At 36.4% G+C, this 24,020-nt stretch overlaps 1 protein-coding gene across 3 annotated transcripts in view; it reads right to left on the reverse strand.

Annotated features, from left to right (window-relative positions):
- Window positions 1-24,020, reverse strand: part of LOC139779560 (uncharacterized) — a 188,849-nt gene that overhangs the window by 35,412 nt on the left and 129,417 nt on the right. For 2 of the 3 annotated variants that reach the window (XR_011719924.1, XM_071717959.1), the window contains exons 5-9: window positions 19,239-20,116; window positions 16,221-16,315; window positions 15,486-15,604; window positions 4,695-4,863; window positions 2,252-2,406 (exon numbers count right to left, since the gene is read on the reverse strand). Coding sequence is in view for 2 of the 3 variants with exons in the window: in XM_071717959.1 (XP_071574060.1) it covers window positions 2,252-2,406; window positions 4,695-4,863; window positions 15,486-15,604; window positions 16,221-16,315; window positions 19,239-20,116 (1,416 nt within the window). In the remaining variant the exon portion in view is untranslated. Of the gene's footprint in view, window positions 1-2,051; window positions 2,407-4,694; window positions 4,864-15,485; window positions 15,605-16,220; window positions 16,316-19,238; window positions 20,117-24,020 lie in introns of those variants that run through there. The other variant, XM_071717958.1, reaches the window with a different exon arrangement.

Below are 24,020 nucleotides of genomic sequence, written 5' to 3' on the forward strand. Positions count from 1 at the left end.
CTCAAATAAAACTCCCTAAAACTCAAGGACGAAAGACAGTATATGTTCTCGCGATGGATTCATTCAAGCGCCAATAAGCCTCGCAGAAATTTTAGTTCCATACAATTTAACGTCATAAACTAGAAATATATTTTTCATCTTTTCTGTATATCGTGGCGCGATTAGGCACTTTGAAATTGATGGAATCGAGCACGATCCGGAAGTCGTGTGAGAGCTACGCTCGAGTAGTTGAATGGATAATGTTGCGCAGGAACACGGCCTCTTCTCTCCTCCGAGTTTCTCGCCGAGTTTTCGGTACATCTGCTAAGCGCATTATAGGATAAAGAGGAGTTTCCCATCTTACTGATGTTCGCCTCGGCGAAAAAGCGTACGCTCTACAAGGGATTTCTTCGTCGTCCTTACATCTCAGTCGCATTACATATTGCAAATTGCTTCCAGATTTATAATTAATAGCTTATTTTATGACATATCGTCATAGAACTGTGCGAGTGGTTTTTCCTATCTTTTGAGATTTTTATCAAGTTTTCAAAAGAGTGAGAGTTTCTTCGTCATTAGTATTCACTTTCCTCCAACGAATATTTCATTTCCGATAGTCCTTGCGATAATAGATTCGGTGAATTAAGAAGCTCAGAAATATTACTCGTGAAATAATTGAGAGAAGTCTTTTTACGGTAGTTCTTATTTCATATTGACGCGCTCGTTATTCAAATAGCAAAAACTGAGGAAAGTTTTTCATGATATATCCGGTCGCTGATAAATCAGACATTTTTCAAAAAGCGCAAAGTATTCGGGACATCCATTTCGTCGAATTCGTTCCTGGATGGTATAGAGTCGTGGAAAAGCTGTTTTCTGGTGGCACAGCCCCGAGCGCGCGCGCGCCGCGTGATAAAATGTACAATATTTCCTTATCACGTAAATGCGGTCAACTGGAATAAATTAAGCGTCCTCGCAAATTTTCGGAAATACCGGCGGAGGATCGTGCGATATAATGAAGAGCTACAGCGACATTAACATTCTATATTGCCAGAAAGAGAAAGGCGGCCCGTCGTAACCGCGTAGCGCGCGCGCGCGCAGTTAGCGCGTGCTGTATCCGGAAATAGCAGGGAGCGAAAAACGTGCCCGCGGGGCTCAACCGTGAGTAATCACCGTGCAAATCTCCTACGATTTATACCTTGTTTCGTATTCCCGCCGTCCTTTGCGCGACGAGCAGGTCCATTCAAGTTTGATAAGTAACTACCAGACTCGTCGCGGAAACTTGCTCTGCCTTCGTTAAACGGCGCGAAAAGCACGAAGCAACGAAGATATGCATGTAAAAAGTTCACGTGCAGACTTAATAAGAAAAAGCACTAACAAGCACTTAAAGAAAAAAAAATGGTTTGTCTGTCGAAGCTTCAGTAAATTGTGTGAGAAAAAAAAATAAACATGGGAAAGAATAAATTATTTTCGTCTGAAAACAATTGCGTTATTGAAGATAATTTCTCAATTTTAAATATTAAATATTAGAAGAGGATAGATGGAAATAGATGCAATTTTTATAAATACACATTTCAATATTATAAACAGACAAAAACATTTAAAAGATCTTTTTAAAACGCATCAATTATTATAATAAACATTGATATGTTTGCAATGTTTGATGGTAGCGAAATTTTAACGTTTTACACTTCGACTATGCTAAAAAATTCTGCCAATCAATAATATTCCAAGAATTTTAATAATAAAAATATTTTCTCAAAAAGTATTGCCTCTTCGTGAGTATAGAGCTGTAAAATTTTCCAGATAAATTTCAAGAGAGAGAGCACACCTAGAATTTATATAAATATATATCCTTTCCTTTTCGCGCTGTTAAAGTCACCCTTAAAAGTCAATTTCGAATAACTTCGGTAACTTTGAGATTTCCAGAACTTGAAACTTGACATACCTTCACGCAATCGTTCGTTTGAGCTTTAGAAATGCAGCTTTGTACGTAGAAAGGTCCGCGCTTCTGCGGAGCGGAAACCGCTACTACGGGAAAAGTCACAGAAACGGACTGAAAGGGGATCGTCATTCGGTCATGACAATTCAAGTTTCAAAATTGTTAATCCATAGTGCGCATTCTGATCTGAAGTCTCCCGGCTATGAGGGAACTTCGTCTCTGGCTTTGATAAGTAACGGCCGACGTGACCGGCGGAACCGTCTCCTCCCTTTCGGGACGAGGGAGATGGAGAGGCTGTAACGACGGCACACGTGTGCACGTAAAGGACATACTCACCGTTAAGAACGTGGACCGCGACGACGGTCTTGGCTTTGCCGGGCACCATGCAGCTGTAGTTCCCCGCGTGCCTGGGACTGGCTCTCTCCACGATGAGAGTACTGACGATCACAAAGATCTCCTTGCCCGCCGAGATCTCTGTCGTTCTGTTCTCGCTGGAAAACGAAATCGAGCCGTGAGTTTCTATCCGCGAGTTTCTCTTTCCTGTCCAATTCACGTTCGTACCACGAACGGAATACAGGCGGATGTATGTACAGGCTGTTCCTGTGTCCTTTTGGCTACGAATTCTTTAACCAATCTGAAGTCTACTCTTAATCTTAAAGTCGATAAACATAAAAATTTTATTTGATACCATTTTATTACAAAACTTAAATAACTTTGCAATTTAAATAAATAAAATAGATTTTCTTTTCCTCTAATGCTTAAATTAAAATTCCTAAGTCAATTTCAAGATGTCGTCAATATGATTTTGATATCTATTCGTAGATTCTCAAACGTTGTTATTCATAAATTATTATACCTCGACATTTCTGTTAAGAAAATATCAACTTTGTATAAATTTACAAAAATAAAAAATTACGAGGAACTTATAGAATACCTTGCATATATACGTTATCGTTAAGTAGCTACGAAGAAGAGAAATAGAGATAATTTCGTTGAGTGAACATAAAATGCTGTTGGAGAGATTCCTAGTCTGCTACATGTCGGTTTCGACCAGACGTTGCCCGCCGATTTAATTAAGAAACTCGTTTCGGGACTGAGCGATGAATTTATCGTGAGAGTATATTATTTGAATTTCGTATACTTCATAGACACAGATAGAGCCAATATAGAGCGGAACTAAAACTTCGTTATCCGATATGATTTGAATTTGTGAACTGCATGAAGATATTTATTTTTCTTCATGCATAAAAATTTTTTGAAATTGAGATTTGTATTTATATTAATCGCGCATTTGATTACACGAAAACGCTCCTTAACATTTTTTAATCTAATCTTTATCGCATCAAGTTCATAAACGTAATAATTAAAAATTTATATATGTTTATATATTTTAGAAGTAAAAATAGATAAATAAGAGTTCTTAAAATTTCGTTTGAAGAAAATATCTTGCAAAAAAGAACTTACAATTACATAAAAAATCTTTTTTCAAGGCTGATGTCATTATTACAACAACGCTAAATCGTTCAGAGACACATATATCTCATACTTTTCTTCATAAATTTGGTATCAGAGAGCTATCGATATGAAGTGTTTATAGAGTACACAAAGATGTTCGTTTCTATGTGGAGGAGAAATTGTAGAACTGTAAAGTAGGGTACGATCGTGTTTGCGCCGAGCGTGAATATTCGCCTATATTCCAAGCGTGCATTTTAACGCCTTATTGCTCCGAGTTTCTAACAGAAAATCTATGAAGATTATTATTTTTAGTATATACGAATAAATAATATTTCAATATCTTTTTTACAAAATTGCGTCAATAAAAGAATCTATATCCACACATACAAATGTAGATATTTTGGAAAATTTTTATAAATAACTATGCACTCCAAAATCTATAATCAAAAACAAGTATAACATAATTTTTTATTTCAATTTATATAGAAGAATAATGAAGAAGTTTTTTAGATTCCAATTATCGTTCAGAAGGAGCAAAAAGCAAAATGTGGAAGATCGAAGAAATAATGGAATCAGGAATTTTCCTTTTGAGAATGTAAATTTCAAGCAAATCTCGAGGCGCTTACCTATACTAACTTTGTTACGATTTGAGAATTTAATTAAAAATCTGCTTTACGCTAGAACTGCATGCAATAGAATTGTTCGGGAAAAGTTACAAGACGTCATTTCTTTCTTTCTTCGTAAGACTGCGCAAAGTCTTATGTCACATTAAATCAATTACAAAGAAATTCGCGACGATATTATATTCATTTCTATTCTTTGCCAATAATATATTTTGTATTAAATCGAATAGATTTAGATTTAAAACCAAACAATATAGGAAATACCGAATCCTTTATCTACAAAATTTGTGTTAGAAATCTCAGAAATGTATTAGAATTCTAATACATTTCTGAGATTTCTAACACAAATTTTGTAGATTTTAATTGATTATGATAAAAAAATTCACGACTGTCTTCGCATAAAATCTTCACGAATTTAGTGCTAAATGTGAAATACAAGTATGGCCATATCATGCTGTTTATAAAAATATAATGCTATTTATATATAAATAATAGAAAAAATAAAGAATGGATAGCAGAGCAGGTTTGTAGACAAGTTTTTAAAGAGACGCAACGGTAAATGCGTTATTGGATAGTCTAAGGAAAACTTATTTTCTGAAATAATACGATCTATAGAAGGAGCGATCGCAACTATCGAAACTATCCTAAATCGGAGGACAAACGGTCGCAATACGCAACGATGGTTTGTTTCAAGCACTTACCTAATGTCCTCTGTAAGTGTCTCGTCTCCTCTAGTCCAAACGACGGACTCGTTGAGCGACTCGAGCACGTCTCTTGCCTCACACCTGAGCCTGAGAACACTTCCTGCCTTCAGATGCCTTTCTTTGGAAACTATACGTCCAGAATCATCGCTGATCGTCAGAGTTGGCGCTGTGACATAGTTTAAAACATGATCAGTCAGCATTGATTGCCACAGATTTTTTTCGAGCTTACATGAGCAATAATTTGAATAAATTTCAATTTGTAAATATGATTGCTTTTTAATGAGCAATCTTTTAAATAAATACTTATGTATTTTTTTAGTTAATATTTTGCATAATTCAGATTTAAATAAATTGATTTAAATAATAAACAAAACTTTTATATAATAATTAAATAATGTAAATTTATATTATATTGATATCAATAATTTTTATTAAATCTAATAAAATATTATTGCTTTCGTCAACAACATTTCGAGAATAACTTGGACGCAAGATTTGAGTATATATTTCTATTCAAATAGTAACGCAAATGCAAAACGCACCTAAAAAATATCGGACGCATATATCGAGACGCTTGTTCGAAAAGACGAATGTGAAAAAGTGCAAGAGAAAAATTTATTGCAACCACCATGCTTCTCACCCGGAAATTCTTTACTGAAAGAAGAAGGATATGAGGCATATAACCTAGCATATAACATCTACTTCCGCTTCAGTTAGGCGAACGCGAAAGCAAAACGTATCGACCTGCGGTTACATCATCCATATCGATAAAAGCTGTCGGCAAAAAGCTTTCTCTCCGATGCACCGGACGTCCGCTCGCGCGCGAGTTTTCGTGCGAGGAAATTGGAAACGGATTGTTCGTGACCAGATGCGTAAACGCGTCTCGAAAACGTGTGCCGATTCGACTTTTCTCCCGTAGCTTGCGTAGAATTGGCACGTTTGCGAAAATAGAGTCTCAAAAGAATCGCAAGCGAGCCCGTTGTTGAAATTCAGTACAACCGTCCAACAAACGATTCTCAAGCGACTGCTATGCAAATTTGATGATATCAACTCACTCGATACCTCTCTTTCTCTCTCTTTCTCTCTCTCTCTCTCCGAATTCCTTCTCCGAATGTTTCGTTTTTGTTCTGCCTACATGTTATCAGTTTTTGTAAATTGTATGCAGCAGCTAATAAATTATGTGACGTTAAAATTTCATGATCGAATTGTACATTTTATGAAGATTTTTAAGAAATTAATAATTCGATGACGTTAATTTTAATGTTTTAAAAATATGAAGATTATATAATTTATTAAAATTCAAAGATCTACGAACCTCAGAGATCGTAAAATTTCGAATTTATATAACTTTATATTTTACAATATCATTTTAATCCATTTGGTTGTTATTTCAATAATATACGTTTTTATTTCCACTTTTAAAGAAAGATTTTCAAGTAAATCGCAAGATAATGCTAGATCTATAAAGATAATACAGATCACTTCTTTCGGTAATCAAAAAGAAAAATCAAGTAAATAGGAAATGTGTCAATACGGTCGAAGTGGATCTTTTATGTCTATAATAATATTATTCACGTGAATTTATGTATCTACATTTTTATTGCTTAGCAAACTACGCATTGTTACTATCGGACTTAAAACGCAGTCTTAAGCTGAAGAATACAATCGCATAATTAAAATAATAATCAGTTTAGCTTGTTAAGCGAGAATATATATAAATTCACGTGAATAATATTATCAGGCACAATAGATTCCTATCTACTTGATTGTTTATCATAATCAGTCATGATTCACTTAATATGATTTATATTTTCACATGTAAAATTATATTGAACGTTGGAAAACTAAACGTAAACTAATTACTTTACCATATATAAATTACTCGTGGAATTCTTATTTGCGTTTAATTTATGTTCGAAATTGACTATTTAATATTTGTCGGAGATAGTCAGACTAAGAATTCAAGTAAATATTTAAAGGAAAATTTTCAATCATTCTTTATAACTTTAATAACCTTAATAAAAAATAACGAGGATGTTCTATTGAGCTTTTTCTTCTTCAATTAAATGAACGAGAACGCTTTGATGAGTACATAACACTACGGTACTTTTATTAAGAATGAATATCTTGCTTTAATTAATTCAAGGAATCTTTAATTTTAGATATTTTCGATATTAATATCACATCATCAATGTCAATTAAATTACAAAGAAAACGAAAATGAAACAAATGTGGACGAATCAATGGCGCGAATAATTTAAAATCCAAAGTTTCTGATAAAACGAATGAATCGTTTATCAGATAAAGATAACTTAATACAATTGATTACGTAAGTACGAGTTACAGTAGGATGCTTTCAACGCACTTGCTGAAACACTTAGGCAATCCCTTGATTAATGTCCACGATACTGGGGATGCGACACGGCGAAACCACTTAGGGTGAAATGAAGCTGTCAAGCAGGCGAGACCTAGCTCGATACATGAGTGCCTTTGTGCCGGTAAAAGCGAGAATTCGAAAGTTAAAGGGACTCGATGGAATGTGCTTTAACTACCTGATGCACTTTGGGGATGGACCTTATGCCGAGCATAATACTGTCATATAATTTTGAATTTTCTTCTAAGCATATAAGTTCAGAAGTATTCATTACACAGATATTTATAAATTGGATATTTAACGTATAATATAGCCATTTTTATTGTACAATTTATAAATTTAAATCTACCAAGGCTTTTAAATAATAAATATCCGAATGAAAAATCTTTGAAATAATAACAAACTGATATCTTGGAAAAAGGTATCATCGTAAAACATGTTCGACGGTCATATCAGTGCTATCATATGACGACATGATAAATGTTTTCGTATAATAAAAGATACACAAATAAATTACTTAAATAGATGGGACGGGCAATTCACATCATGCTATATCAACCAAACTCCGCATCTAAATAATCACAATATATTGCAGATAAAAAATTATTATAAATGCGATCATTAAAAACTGATGAAAAGCTTTTAGTATGAATTTGACGGATCTAAATTAAGGACAGATTTCGCGAAGAATTTTCTTCTCTACTTTCGACAAACGTAAAACACCTACGGATTGTTGAGCGTTCTCTTTACGATGATATCCGTAATGACCATAGTAATCGCATCTCGATCGTGCATCTAATGCGCGGATTCAATTTTCGAGTTGTCGATTAACGTTCACGTATACCGTGCTCCGGATTCAGTCTAGCAAATAATCTCCGTGCGAACGACGGCTGTCATTCTCACTCGCCGTTGAAACTACCGGTTCGCGGTCGCCCACGGCTCCTTTTTTAAGCTTAAGTAATTACGTAATATCAGGCCGAGGTCGTTGACATTTTTCTAACTTGCTCGGCGTTAAAAGCTTTGCGGGATATCGACAGCTCGGCTCGCGCTCGCGCGCGAACGTTTTCGGGCGAATTTTCTTTTCCGATGAGAACAGACGCTGCGGAATTCGATGGAGAATTTAATCCAGTCCCAAACGGAATTGAGGGAGAAAAAGATTGAGAGAAAGAGAGAGGGGGCAGAGGGAGAGAGGGACAGAGATAGAGAAAGAGAGAAAGGAGATATGAAAAAAGAAAAAGAGATATCGGAAGAAGAACTGCGCGCGCGTCTGTAATTTCTTTTGGCGGATCATTTTTTAAGCTCCTTTGGGACGAATAGTTATAGAGGGGGAAAGGGCGACGAATGCGGAGAGGTGGGCAATCGGTCGCTTGCTCTCCCTGGGGAAAACGCCGAAGTCGAAGTTGCCGGAAGGATAGTATTATTTAAATTGGATTTCACGATTCCGCGCGACTTCGATCTACTGTCCGCACTCGAACTTCGTCACTTTTTCGTTCCCACGAGTTTACGCGCCGCTTATTAAAATCCCTCATGGCCGGGGGAATGAAGCCGATTCCAGAAGAGACATTTGGGAAAGTGCAGCCACCGCCGCGGCACCTTAAAGTTTGCTCTTTATCCGAAACTTTGTGTCGCGAGGAGTCTAAAAGATGTCAAAAAGACGTCATAATCTTTTAGCATTTCTTAAGATGTCTTTTACATATTTTTGCGTTTATTTGAACCAGACAGAAGAGTTTAATCCTTTTAGATCCCAGTGTCTGTTTATTAACAAAACTTGTTAGTCGATTTGATAACAAAACTGTTGATCAATAATTTTTAATAAAAACTTAAATACCCATTACAAAATTGAAAGTAGCTTCAAAGAGCTTGTGGTGCTCTCATCAATCTGATTGAGTGTGTTGAAACGCAAGAGCTGCAAAAATATTTGCTGCGGAATGTCGTCTATTTCAATCAAATAAAATCGAGAATTTTATTTTTTAGATGCAGCTGCAAAGATATGAATGGCATCATTGAAGGATCGGGATATTAAAACATTGCGGATTTCTTGTTAAACCATCCAATAAATACTATGCGGCATGAATAATTCCGGTATAGTCAGTCTTTATCTATGCCTTCAGCGTAATTAATTCCGTACCAATCCATTAAACAAAACGAATTTTGCCGAACTGATCGTGCACCTGGCACAAGTACTCGAACAATTCCTTTTCCACGTTGTGTTCTATGTGTTAGACAAAGTGGAAATTATATAAAATACCGCGCGTCGTTCAACATTTTCCGGTTATTTCAAGTAAAATTTTATTATTTATTTTTCCGTGCTTCCGTTTAAATGATTTTCACACAATTGATTACGTTTATCAAGTAAAATGCATTTTTTGATATTATTTTTGTAATCAAGTAATAATTGAATTAAAAACTTATAAAGACATAAAACCTATGTCGTATGTGTTACACAAGATTTTAAATAATTATTTTAATTTTCTTTTTCTTATATGTAGCGTAAAATATTTTCAATTGCCAATAATAGATTAAATAATAATGATCAACGAGATTATCATCTACTTTCTCTTTTTTCTACCATCTCTTATATAAAAGTTTAAAAGAAATTCCTAAAAATTCAAGTTATACTTTTTATATAAAAAAATAACTTGTGAAATATTCTTAATAAATTAAAAATGTATACATATCACGGGATAAGTGTCAAACAAAATATAAATATAGATAATTCATAAATATCTCACAAGCCTCTAATTAAATTAAAATCGATAGATAAAAAATAAATATTTATTGACATTATTAATGCAGAATACATTCTGCATGTTCTTTCAATGTTCTTTGTAACAAATATGTATTTACAGATTAATTTCATAGTGAGTAATGAATTCTATAGCAGTGCACCATTAGCAAAATTGTTTACATTATATTTTATCTCAGATATTGTGACATTTAATTATACTGACAGTATATTTAATTAAAACAAATCAGAAAATAGAGAAAAAAATGCAAAAATAAAACATCGAGGAAAAAGAATAACAAAAAAATTTTTAAGATGTGATCTTTTTTATGCAAAATAAGCAGTATATATATTTGCCGCACAAATCTTGTAATTTATGAAATATTGAATAATTCTAAAAAAGGATAGAATATCCTCTTATAAAAGATTTTCTTGCAAAAACAAATCACTTTCAATAAACGATTTAATAAATCACTTGATGCGAAGACATGTGTCATAAATATCATCGTGGCTTTCATGATATAACAAATGGAGTCAGATGAATACTGGTTCAACTTTAATATTAATCATATCGATGATCGATGGATATCTCGCATGATGTATCTGTCTCTTTACGATTGATCGTTCATTTTAGAAATGTTCCGGCTATGTCAACTATGTAGTTTCATAAAGTATAAGATTTGACAAACGCGTATTTTGATTATTTTACTTATGGATTAAATCGAAAATCCGTCGATATGTTATAGAATATTTCACAAAACCTTCATCAATCTCTTAAGCATATTCTCTAACAGAAAAAGAATTCTGTTGTTCACGAAATTTTAAAACTTGCAATATTAAATATTTCAGTAATCAAACGCTAGTTTAAGCAAAATTGGCTTAAAATTATTCAAAGAATAAACTTTAATTATTATCTACTTGTAATATTCCCGAGCACTTAATTTAATAAAGTCTTCGAATTTTCAATGATAATAAATGCTATAATTATCGTAAGCAATTCAAATGTTTAAATAAATGTTTTTTAATAGCATCCAAAATATATTTGAAATAAAATATATATAAAATATATTTCAAAAAATTATTCAAAATAAAAAACATACATTTATATGCCAAAGTTAGTCAAATTCGATACTGTTCATGCTATGTATAAAGAATGAAAAATATTCCAATCGTTAAAACCAATAGCGCCCAACAAGGGAAAAGTTATTTTTATACCACAGTACGATGATTGATTTTTCTGAGTGTCTCTCGTTCGCGATATCTTCGTTCTCTTTGAAATTGAGCGTTTAAATACGCTTCGTATTAAAACATAGCACGGCACAATTGTTTCGCGAATACTTCTTTGACCGTGTTCGCTGTATGTATATGTATATTTTGATTAAATTTTATGTCTGTTCAATTGCAAGGAGAAATTCTTCTTCTGGTGATACTTTTCTCACAATATCAATAATAGACTAAAAAATTATTTCGAAGCTAATAAATTTAAAACCAATAAAGCTAAAAAGCCGAGTCAGTATTTCGTTAAAAACTATCTTTTTATGAAACATTCTAGACCTTCTATGTTTTTACAAACACAGTTGTTTTTAAGCACAAAAATACATTTTCCCATTTGTTAAAAAATTCAATAATAATTCATAAAACAATTAGAGATTAAAACATGTTCTTAAATTCAATGGTGACGTTACATTGAACTTAATGGATTCTTGTTATTAATTTCCCCGTAATTTGCGATAACTTCCGTTTGTTGATTTTTCAACCCCTAAATTTCTTTGCCTGCGCGATAAATAAGCTCAGAAGAAATATGTTTGCTTTCTTTATTCGCCCTTGTTTGCGTGCTCCTTAATAAGAGCCATTTCGCGCGTCGCAGGACTTCGTGCTCGAAGTCGCAGCTTATTTAGCCAGCTGTAAAAACAGATCACATTTCCGCGCTAAAACTAACTTGCGCAAAAGCTGATTCACGTTGCGCAAAGTAACTATCACTAGATTTGTCTTCTGATTCCACTCTTCAAGTCAACAACAGGAGACAAATCCTATTTTGTCATTAACTTAGATAAATAAGATTTTTGGATATAGCTATAAATTAGCAAATGCTAACTAGTTAATTAGCTATCATTTATTATATAAATAAAATAAGTAAAGGAAGAAATACTTGATGCTTATTAAAACCACCTCATAATAATTAACACGTTGATTTTTTCGTAAATATTTTTGAATTTACTTACACAAGTATTATATTAACAGTAATTCTCTCTCTTAATCCGTGATATTCACAATATGCGGAATATTCCGCTCTCACGAAACTCTTCGACTATTCTCTGTTACTTGGTCGTCTTGTTTAATTTTGGGATATAAATGGATTAAAACTCCGTTCATCGTGGTGAAACACGTATTACCTGTTCATCCTTGGACATTCAATTCATATGGGACGCTAACGAGAGTATCAAAAGCTCAGAAGTGTTAATATTTCTCTAAGATATTATTCAAATTATGGATAAAAGTTTAATATTGCGGATAAATGTCTCGAAAATCTCGCGTGATTCACTGTGCGCTCGTTGAAAACACTGTGCTCTTTCAAGAAATCCTTCAACAATTGACTCTTTCCCTTGTTCTATATTTAATCTCGAGACATAATGGATTAAAACTGTGTCTGCTGCGTCGCAGTATTTTACAATATGTTGAGTTCGTTACGCAAGATGATAGGCGCGCGGGAGAATCGAAGAGAACGGACGGAAGGTCGACGAGTTTCGGTATATTTTAGCAAAAGGGCGGAAAGGACCGTGTGAGGCGAGTCACACGGGAAAGTAATTTCATCCCCACACACGAAGCGGATACGCACGGGCACTGGGACCGCGCCGCGGCACATAATGAAACGGCACTGCACGGTGCATTCAAATTTCCGAAAGTTCATTCCGCACGTTGCTCTACGACTCATTGCAGTTGCAACGAGGCCAGATTGCGTGATACGCGAGCTTCGCGCACGTCTTTTTTTCCCCTTTAATCTATTTTATTAGTTTTCTGTTTCCATCGTCGGCAATACCATATGGTGTCCGATTTATGCGTGTCACATAATAAAAAGAAAAGAAATATATATATACACGTATAGGCTTACATAATGCACGAAGTTTGCAGAAATCCCTTTTAAATAGATAAATAATCGCCATATTCACGTCGAGTAATATGTGAGTTCGCGAAGATATTTTATGAAACAAAGATAAAAAGTAGAGAAGTGGAATCTACTACCATGTCCCCTTCGGATTGTAATTTAGATTGGCAATTTAATTAATTATTGAAGTGTTGATAGCGTTTGAAATATTGAAGTAATTGCAAATCAAAGAATTTATTTCTAATTTCAACGAATTAATATTTAAAACTAACATGTAAAGCGTATCGTAAGAAATAGAACGATAAGAAATATATTGTACAATTTATAAAAATTATAATAAAATTTAAATATACGACAAAATATTAAGAAAATATTATCTTTAATAATATAATATCGATTCTTCGTTTACCTATACGTGCTATTTATAAAATAAAAATTAACGCATTTTAAGAATTTATAAGTATATTTTGATAGATAGCAAAAAAATACAAAACATATATACTCTCTAAATATTACTCCAAAAGAGTGAAATCTCACTGGAGTGGAAATTTAGAGAGTACGTCTTGTAGAATACCTTAACAAATTACACTAATAATTATATCATATACGCATTACAAAGTTATTAAAAAAGAATGGCATCTAAATAGATCCTCCTCAGAATTCCAAGTCACATTTTTCTAGTTTATATTCGAGAATCGCCGCATTATTTCTTGATCGATTCGGCCACAAATCGACAATCGACATAAAAATGAAGATCCATCGTAAAACGATGAAATGTGCGGACGATTCCCTATCGAACTAAACACAATTGATGCGCGCGATTGACCTTAAACCACGGAAGCGATATTTTTTCATTAAGGCTTTCACGGCCTTTTCCCTCTGACATTTCGAAAAAATATTTCGCTGCAGTCGCAGTCGCTGTAACTTCGCTATAGAACGACGTATTATAAGTCATATCGACGCGCGATCATTTATTAACGAAAAGGGCAAGATCGATAGACGTAGAAAAAAAACCGCGGTACCGCAGGATTGCAAATTACGATCGCGATGATAGACGATAAGGAGGATTTTGATCTGAGTAACGAAGAGATGTGTAATGACGTCACTCTATCCGGGTTTGTTCTGTCTTACTTCGTTTCTGGAGGGGGCGGCTTTTGTTCACTCTTGCTTGCCGATTTTCCTCCGAGATCGGATCAGATTACCAGCCACGCTGAGGCGCTTTATCCCGAGAAATGCGGGTTTCCATTGCACCGAATCGGCGACGTAACGGGATTGGGGGTAACGACGAGCGATGCAATACCGGGGCTTCGTATGCTCTTACCCACGTTTTGTCCCCTTTCCTACCCCTCATTCCGCGCGTTCGCCCCATCTGTTCTTTTCTTGATTTAACATACAATCCGACCGGCCTCTTTCGTCTCTCTTTGGCGCGGAACAATTTCATGCCCGAAGGGGATTCTCTTGCGGCATGGGGTCGCGAGAAGGGATGCAAGCAAACGATCCTTCAATTTATCCTCTTTTCAGGTCAAGACTTTTTAGTTTACACGCGCGACACGCTTTGCACGAGTGCGACCCGAGTGCGAATTCTGCTCGGATTAATTAAGCTTGTACGAAGTGCACCGTAGATGAAGCGATGAATATTTCAAGTTGGTATTCCAACAGGTAGTGGCTATTGTGGCTAATGCTGAAGTATAAAGTTTCGCGTGTACCCTTGTCTTTTATGACGATTAAGTCGTTATTAAATTTTTAAAGATATTAAGCTTGTCGGTTAAATTTATTACATTAAGGGCCGGTTGTTCCAACCTGTTGGTAATCTAACTAATAGTTAAATCATATGTCTATCTTTGTTTAATGTAAAGGATAAACAAAGACATATATATGATTTAACTATTAGTTAGTTTACCAAAAGGTTGGAACAACCGGCCCTAATTTATATAAAATAATAAAATTTATATAAAGTAATAACCCGAGTAGAAATTGTATCAGGCATGCCTGATGTCAGACGAGGTCCGAATGAGGTCCTCATGCGGACCTCGTCTGAACCTCGTCTGACATCAGGCTGCCTGATAAAATTTCTACTCGGGAAAATAATAAAATAATAAAATAAAATAAATAAAATTTATATAAAACAATAATAAATTAAATTACCCATTCTAAAATTTCTATAGAATACTTTAATAATTTATATTAAATGTTTATTATATAAACTGTTATAGTTCTCTTTCATCGAAATTAAAGAATTTCAATACAATTATCAAAACTTAATATGGATATTTATAAATTTAATTGGTTAGAAAAATCAAACTTCTAACCAAAACACTAAATATAATCTGATTAGTTGTTTTATTAAAGTATACATATAATGCAAAGAGTTACGGGTATTTACAGTTCATGTATTTCTCTTCATCCGTTAAGATATAATAATTTTATATATAATAAGGCTTCAAAGAGTTTGCCCTAAATCGTTAATAAACACAAATACTACTGGATTAAAATTGTTTAAACATTTCTTGCTGAAAATATCACACAATTACTAAAGCGTTATCGCTATCAAAATAAAATTTTAACTATGGGTTGACTTAAACTCACCCGTAACGATGACGTTGATTTTTTTAACCAGCGGCGGATGCGTGGCGACTTGGCACTGATACAACGCCGAGTCGCGCGGGTTCGCGTACAATATCTGCAATCTCCAATTGCTGGGATATCTGAGAATCAGACGAGAAAGGACAAAATGGTAGAAAATGGTTGAACTTAAGATTCGGCTGAAAAGTAAAATAAGCCACAAAGAATTTCCTGTCGCCACTGACACATTTGCAATTTACGATGTAGTAACTGGGATGTGAATAGAGGAAAATTGACATTTTATTTCCTAATAAAGGTCCCTAATAATACGCTCTACTTGAATGGACGAAGGGTAATGTTACGGCGCGAAACCTCGCGTTACAGCGTGGTCGATTCTGATTTTTATAGCACATAAAACGGTTGATTTAATCCCGGTGAAAGAAGACGAGAGAGAGAGCGAGGTTCCTCCGTCCTCGCTAACGGCAACGTCCCGAGCTCATCCCGACGATAGTAAAAATCAACTGAGATGATAATTCGACGCTGACGAGCGATTACGCGGTTGGCTGCCTAGACTGCCGCGAATAATAACGAATTATGATAATAACGTTGACAATTTCGCCGCTGAATTTGCACAATCGCGCTGTAGTACCATGAGCTCCTACTTTAAAGATAATAAAATTATGCGACAAGGTGTTCTAGCCTTGGCTATTTCTTTGTAAAATCGGCGTAGTTAAATAAAGGAGGTTTATTACGACTTACCGGAAATTAAGACTGATTCTTTGGTCGTTGCTATACGGCGTTCTGCCTACTGTCAACAGACGAAAGAAGTCCTTATTATGCTGTAACCAGGTTACCTGCAAACAGGAAAAAAAACAAAGTTATTGTTATCAGAGTAAGTCTTTTCATTAAATCGTGACGCGTTATATTTAACCTTATTGTTATTCTTCTCTTCAAAATTAAGTATCACACAATACTTTTTATATCTCTCATGCAATTACTCAAAGATATTCATATTCTTCAAGCAAGTACTATAATCTTCGAGACAATGAAATACAACGGAAATATATCTCGAGAGATTGCGTTGAAAATTAATAATTCCTTTTGCTCTTAGATTTCCAAAAAAGGCAGCGAGCAATTTCTGCGGAGCTTCGTGTATGTCGGCAATAAATGCGGACAATTTACGCGGAGCTCCGTATTCGCCCAGAGAAGTGTTGATTTAAGGCTCGTCTACACGATATGATTATTAGATAATACTTTTAAAAAAATTAAACAATATCAAACTCGTAATGATTAGCTTCTTTATGAAAGAGATCGAGCAGCTGTGACAATTTAATTATTTCGAGTTTACTTTAAAGATATTTGCATAAAGAGAACTATTTTTTATTGCTTCTTTTGTCTTTTAATTTTACGCAAAACTTTTTATTAAGTCCCAGCTAATTTTCATTTGATTACTGTCGAATATTCAATAGTTCGATACGTCCATGTTTCTGAAGTTTTTAAAAATAATATCGCAACTTATCTAATTAATTTGTAGACAGAGATAAAGATTTTGAAGTTGATTGTAACTGATTTTGTAATCGTTGTAGCAAAATTAAAAATTATATAGTGCAACAAAGCCTTTATGCAGTCTATAGCGAAGTTTCCGTTGTGTCCTCTTTCCGCTTTCAAAGCTTTCTCTCGAGATTCGACCTCATTCTATACGTGCCAACCGACGCAATAACGGGATATCACGGGACAAGTTATCACGGTTTGTCATCGCGGATAAAAGACTGTCTCGCGAAAACTTAACGTCCGCGACGGAAACATTAACCGTCCGAGGGATTTCGTAGACGCGCCGAATTATGTTATGGAGAACCTCCCGCCGAAGGAAACGGGGGAAATAATTTCTGGGCGAGTCGCGGACGGGCCCTTATGCGTGTCGCCCGAATTAAATTTCGCGTGTCGCCAGAGAAGTTATGCCATTGAATTCAAAAGAATCGCTTTGGTAGTTCTTTAACATGATGAAATTAACGAAGGTTCAAATTTTGTTCAAGAGAGGATGGCGTGACGCAAAGAAGGGGAAACACGCAAAAAGACCTTTAACTAATTGGACTTTTATTAAATTTAAATATTAAAAGTCTGCTTAACGTACCTCAAGATTTAGTAGATACAGTGAATATCTATTTTAATTTCGTTATATTTTCTGATTAAATGACAGATTAAGTGACAGTTGAATAAAAACTTTATCTTTATTTTTATTTGAAACGTTTAAATTAATCTCACATGCGTGTGTTTCATATAATGCATATAATTCCGTTTCTCCCGTCATAAAAATATCAAGTTAGATCAAAAATCAGAAAAGATATTTTAATTGAATCTTATTTAAAAATATCTTAATCAAAAAAAGATATCTTAATCGAATCTTAATTTGAAACTCATAACGTTTTTTAGCTTGCCATCCTCACCTTTCACCTTTCGAGACAAAGTAGGTATTTTTGAATCCGAGATATCATTCAGTATAGTTACAATGCGTTTCTTGTAATAATGCCAGTATTATATAGGAATTACTCTACTTAAAAGTCATAATTGCAAGTAAACATTTAACGCAAACAAATATTTCCTCAAGTAACCATTCATCGCGACGCCTTAAGTAGCCGTTTTACCGAAAGGAGACGACTTGGCGAACGGCACGGGCGATATCTCATAATTAAGTTCCCTTCGAGTTGTTTGCTATTCGCGGAGCGTGCGGCGCGCGCACATAACGCGCTGTATTTCTCGTATAGCTATATATCTAGGCGACATCCACGCGACACGCATACACGCCTCGCATCGGGTCGCACTCGTTTTCGTTCCTTGGCATACTACCATCCCACCGCAATCGGTTTCGCATTACGTATTCTGCGGAATATGAATCCCGCGGGAATCTCGAGCGCGCCCCGTGTCTCGGAACTTCAAGCCGCCCGAGCGCGACGAGGAGCAAATGGACATAGAAATCACGGGGAGAAATGGACAGAGAGGTACCGAGAGCAGGCACTGATTGAAATGCGAAAACTTTCGTAACGACAAGACAGACGAGAGCGCGTACGCGCGGCGGACACTAACAAACGATGTTTGCAATTATAATTTGCGCCTCCGCTTACTCGCCGCAGCATCTTTCCCGTACCCTCGGCTTTACCTTCTCGATCGTTACGCTTTCCCCTCGATTCGTATTATTTGAAAGAGAAAAATGTGCGGTCTTTCTGATTAGACTAACAAAATTCACGCAATTTCTTTTACCTTGATCTTATAGGCCAATTATTTCCTTAAATTTGACAAGATAAAAGAAATTTACTGCAAGTTGTAGCATATAATAGTGGAAACTTTTAAAGTGAGATAAGAGAATTAAAGAGATTCGTATAAGTAAATAAATGGATAATTAACTAAAAACTCTCGATATTGAAATTAACAAGTAATAGGAAAAAAGTGAGCTTTGAGAATTAAACGCAGTTAGCTGTACGTGAGTTAATGTTATGTAAAATGTAATTTAACAATTCAATACAAAGTTATAAATCGTACGTTTCGGTTCTTCTTTAAGCCATCTTTAGCAATGATAACAGATACATTAAATAATCTCACGCTCTCCAATTAGCGTTAGGTGAACATATCAAGATTAAATGGATAAAGACATTGCAGTGTAATTGTCACAAGGGAATACTAGTAAAATTATATACTGAGACTGAAAGTATACTGAGAGTAACCATGACCAAACCATAACTGAGAGTAAGATTAACGAGACTAACGGTGGATGAAGCGACTCACCTTTTTATCTCCTAGCATGCCGATTTTGCAGTCCAGCAAAACGGTACTGCCGATTCTCGCGGTGACGTTTATCTCTCGATCGCCGTCCTCGAAATACGGGCCGAATTTTCCAATAGCGCTATCGCTGGGCAGGACAAACTTCCTCTCCAACAACGTTCTGTGAGTGGTGATTTGAAACTGATGATCACGACCGCGTTCCGTTTCGAGCGTCCTGATCGACGGTTTAATCTCGTAGAAGGCCTTCGTCGACTTGCCGGTCAGCAGCAAGTTATTCGCCGGTCTAGACTGATTTTTCCTGGTCTCGCCGAGCTTCCTCGTTTCATTCGTATGGCCGACGCTAGTCTTCTCCTGTTGTCGGCTGTCCTGATAGTCCTCCTCCTTCTCGTCCGGCGGCGGTACTTGGAACGAGATCGCCCTGATATCTTGCACGTTTCTCTGCTCGCCGTATCTCGCTTCCGTAATATCTTCCACCTTCTCCACCGATATCATCGTCGGCCAGTCGTCCTTCGACTTTTCTATCGTCGAGTCGTTCGTCCCTCGAACGTCTTCGTGGTCCAGCCTCTTCGCGAGAGCCTCTTTCGCCTGTCCCGAGTCCTCGATCTTCTTCGAGGCGAATATCATCTGATCGTCTACGTATCTCTTCGACGCGTTGTCGAAATGAGGATCTACGGTAACAAGCGAGGGCAAATCCTTCGTTGAGGTCGGGTACTCAACCGTGAGAGCGGAAATGACTTCCTCGAGAACTGTTGTGTCGTTGCCGCGAGACCAGCCAGCGAGACCAATTTCGACAGTGCGATTCTTCGCGACTCTCTCGTCGAAGCGTTGATCTTCGTCATCGAGATGATTGATGCCACGCTCAATGGCGCCGTTCTCCGATTCTGCGGGAAGGAAACAAACATGCCGTGTTAACGATAAGTAAGTTAAGTCAGAACACCGGATGTATGCACACAGTGGGCGGGGGAATGTAAGGGTGAACACAGATTCGCCGATCGTGTCGATGGTGAATCGACATGCCGACGAGGCGGAGCGTTTGCTTCGCCGAGATTTATGACTTGGAACGAGGGGATAGAATGATCTCCGGTTGGGTGAGGATTTAAATGCGGACGTAAGAAGTACGACCGGGAGTTTTATGGGTTTTTCAAGAGCTCTCGGAGGAGAGCCAATAAATGGCCAATCAAAATCTCAGATCTAAAAATGTTATAAAAATGAGGCGGCGCACACGAATCGTTTGCTTTGAGAGTGACATAAGTACAAACTCGGGAATGCTGCTAAAGTCGATTACACTCTGTATTCAATTAATATATATATATATATATATATATATATATATATCTTTAACGAAGGCATACGTTTTTAGCAATAAGAATTTAGGGAGATTATATAATTCGTACAATCTTCCCAATTCGGAAATCCGTTTCGGGAACTGCCAACATAGAACAAAGGCTGAAAATCTGCGCGCGACATCCTGTTCACTCTTTGAAATATTCCGCGCGACACGAATACCACGTGATAATAACAGTGTGTAATTTCTTTGTGCGCGACACAGCGGCACGTATTTTCCCGAAACAAAAGTGCCGCAGGTTCGCTTCCGCAGGAATTTCATTTCGCGAGCGTGCGTATCGCGATCGTGCTTTTATTTGCGAGAACCCTGGCAAAGTTTTCGGTATAAGATTTCGCTTCTCCCGGTGGCTTCGATCACAATCGAAAGTCCATGAGGAAACTCGTGATAAACAAACTCTTTTGAAAACTTCGCTCGGCGCGCTTTCTGTCATCCAACGAAATTTACTTTAGCGCGACCGACAAATTTCCTTTTATATGATTAAAAATCTGTTCTACTTTTAATACAAGTGAATGGTCTTTCTTTATAGAATATAGTTGCAATAGAAAATCCATCCACATAGTTTTTTTCACCTACATTTTTTTACGATTGATTGTAAATCAAAAACTTCGCGTCAACATAGATGAAAATCGCACAGGAGAGTTACTTAAATATAAAAATATTAAACGATACACTTGAATACTTATGAAAAATTATTATAAATTATGAGAATATGTAATTCTATGACATTTTATTATATAAGAACCCCAAAAAGTAGATTTTTATATAGAAATAGAATCTAGTTACCTAATTATTTATGAAAAAATAATATTTTTAAATGTTTCCGCGACCCTCAATAATATTACACGAGTCCCTGACAAGGGAACGGTACGAAAATATCAATATAAATAGTCCCGAGGGCGGGCCAAGACTAGGACAAGGAATAATAAGGTATAATTATTTTCAGAAGTAGGTGTGGAGATAAACGGTTGCTGAGAAATACATGGCTCAAAGTGGAAGGTAGAAATTCCTAAAATCGCAACTTTAGTCTTCTTTTGTTGTGCACACTGTAAAAAGTGCTTTTGCATGAACAACCCTCTAATTCAGAAATTACACATAAATTGTATCCAATTGTATCCAAAGGACTAATTGACACTTTCATACCGTTCCCTTGTGAGGGGTCGCGAACCTTAGTTTGAGAAGCCCTGATCTTATTCATAGATACGTTCGTACGAAATATATTCGTAGTAATGCTTTAAAACATAAAACTTTTACGCTGTAGTTTTATTTATTGTGCAATGAAACTGTGTCGTCGCGGCCATAACGCAGATTCGTTGATGTTCCGATGCGCATCGCGCGATGTCTGACAATCGTCGCAATCCTATTTACGCAAGTGGATATTGCTCTCACAACAGTAACAGTTGCTATGAATATACAGCGATCACCTCATCATTGCTATATCTGCCCGTGTGATGGCGAACGAGGAGGATTACAAGATTGCCATCTACCGCGACTTCTATCAGACAGTGTGTTCTATTTCCCTCTGTATCTTCTATTCTACCATTACTCGGAACAGCTACAGCTTTTATATAGTTCCTCAGACATTTGTTCTTCAATTTTCTATTTCGTCACGAGAAGCTACACCAGTCCAGCCTTATACCTTTCATCTTCGCTACTCTTGCGCGAAAATTGAAGATGACGAAATCACCACAGAAGGAAGAAACTGTAAAGCGTACCATATACTTTTCCATCTTAGCATGTTAAGTCTTATAGTACTGTCTTACATTTTGAATAGAAATATTTTGCCATACACTAATACTATTAAAAATCCGAAATTTTCGTCAGTTCTGTTAATAATTTAAAACATTTTTTAATTCAAAGAGGATTAATAATTTTTAATACTTTTACTTGGAAAATTACTAATGTGTCTAAAAGCTACAAACTAATGTTTGTAAAAAGAACCATTTTATTGGCTAAAAAATTCATAGATATAAGTGATTTGTAAAAGGTATTCAGTCACAAATGTTCAATTACAGCAAGTTATTTTTCAAATTTTCAAAGTTTTCTATAACTTTAAACTATCGTAAAATTTATCTATTTTACTTATCATTTTTCAAAATCTCGACTATCTCTATGTTGACAACTTCTAGTACTGTATACAGTTTTGTGAAAATTTTGTGAATCGCCGATCTCGCTTACATTGTCCGGAAAATGCGCAAACGTCAGCGAGCCGATATATATCGTGATATTTGGCATGGGCGATCTTGTTTAGGCGAATCGATATTGCCGGCCACGCCGATAGCACAGGCTGTAATGGCAACAGCAACAGCAACGACAACGTGACATTCGTTCGTCGTTCGTCGTTCGAAAGCAATTTAGCGCACGCTTTGCGTCGCGAGTGATCGATCGATCGCGTCGAGCAACGCCGTGTAATTTTGGCCACCGACGACGTCCGTAATGATTTATAAAACGGCAAACATGTATACAGAGATTTCGGTGGGAAATTCGAAGATCGCTAGATTCTCTCGTGCAATGTTTCTTTTTGCAGACGAATCGATATATCACAATTTATTTACTTCGTGCTTCTATATACCCAAGCTGTGCCCTCAAAGAAATATATTTGAAAAGTGATTTATAAAACGGCGGATGTGTATACAATGATTTCCGCGAGAATCCAAGAAATCTTCTGAGCAATTCTTGCCTGTGAGAAAGATCACTTTATCATCATTTATTTGTTCCATATTTCATATCAAGCTGTACTTAAAAGAAGATACTTGCGGAACTAAACCGCGACGTGGGATTTAAGTTGCGATTCGAACATGTTCCGATTTCGGTTTGAGTAATTTCCGACGGTGTTATCAAAGTTCTATTGGCATATTAATCTTCGCTTTGTTCGGGATTACACGTATTATTATTCGCGGCGGTCCGATCTCTCTGTGAACATGCTCCGAATAACACGTTCTGTGATAACAGATAAGGCGCTCCGCGCGCTCGTCTCGGGTTTTGTTGCCGGATCCGTCTGGGAAAGCTTTTTCTTCAATCTCGCGTCCTGAATACAAGCAATTGTGCGAATGATTGATCGCCGCCGTGCGATATGCCAGCGGCTGCGGAGCTTAAAAGCGCCATTGCTCCGCGGGAGTGCAAGTGATTCGCGCGAAATTTCGGCGATTAGCCCCCCGCGCGATACAGCCTGCCGCGCCATAAAATGAAGATACACTTCGCGTTTGTTCCTTGTGATTGATAGCCTTCCGATCGGGTCCGTGTAACCGATGCATAAGTAACGTATCATTTTTCATTCGCCGCGTCTGCAAATTTCGCGTCTAATTCCCTTTTCCACCTTCGGAGCCGAGCGCGTTTTCAGAGCCCGCTACGATCGAGCGGACGTGCCGAAGTAACGTGGCGCACCTATCTCTCCGCGCTCCGCAATTTGTCAGCAAGGATTTACGCTTGTCACGTGTGATAGA

This window comes from Temnothorax nylanderi, unplaced genomic scaffold, assembly GCF_030848795.1.
Source record: "Temnothorax nylanderi isolate EJ_2023f unplaced genomic scaffold, tnyl_v1.0 TNYL_tig0231_pilon, whole genome shotgun sequence".
Classification (NCBI taxonomy): domain Eukaryota; kingdom Metazoa; phylum Arthropoda; class Insecta; order Hymenoptera; family Formicidae; genus Temnothorax; species Temnothorax nylanderi.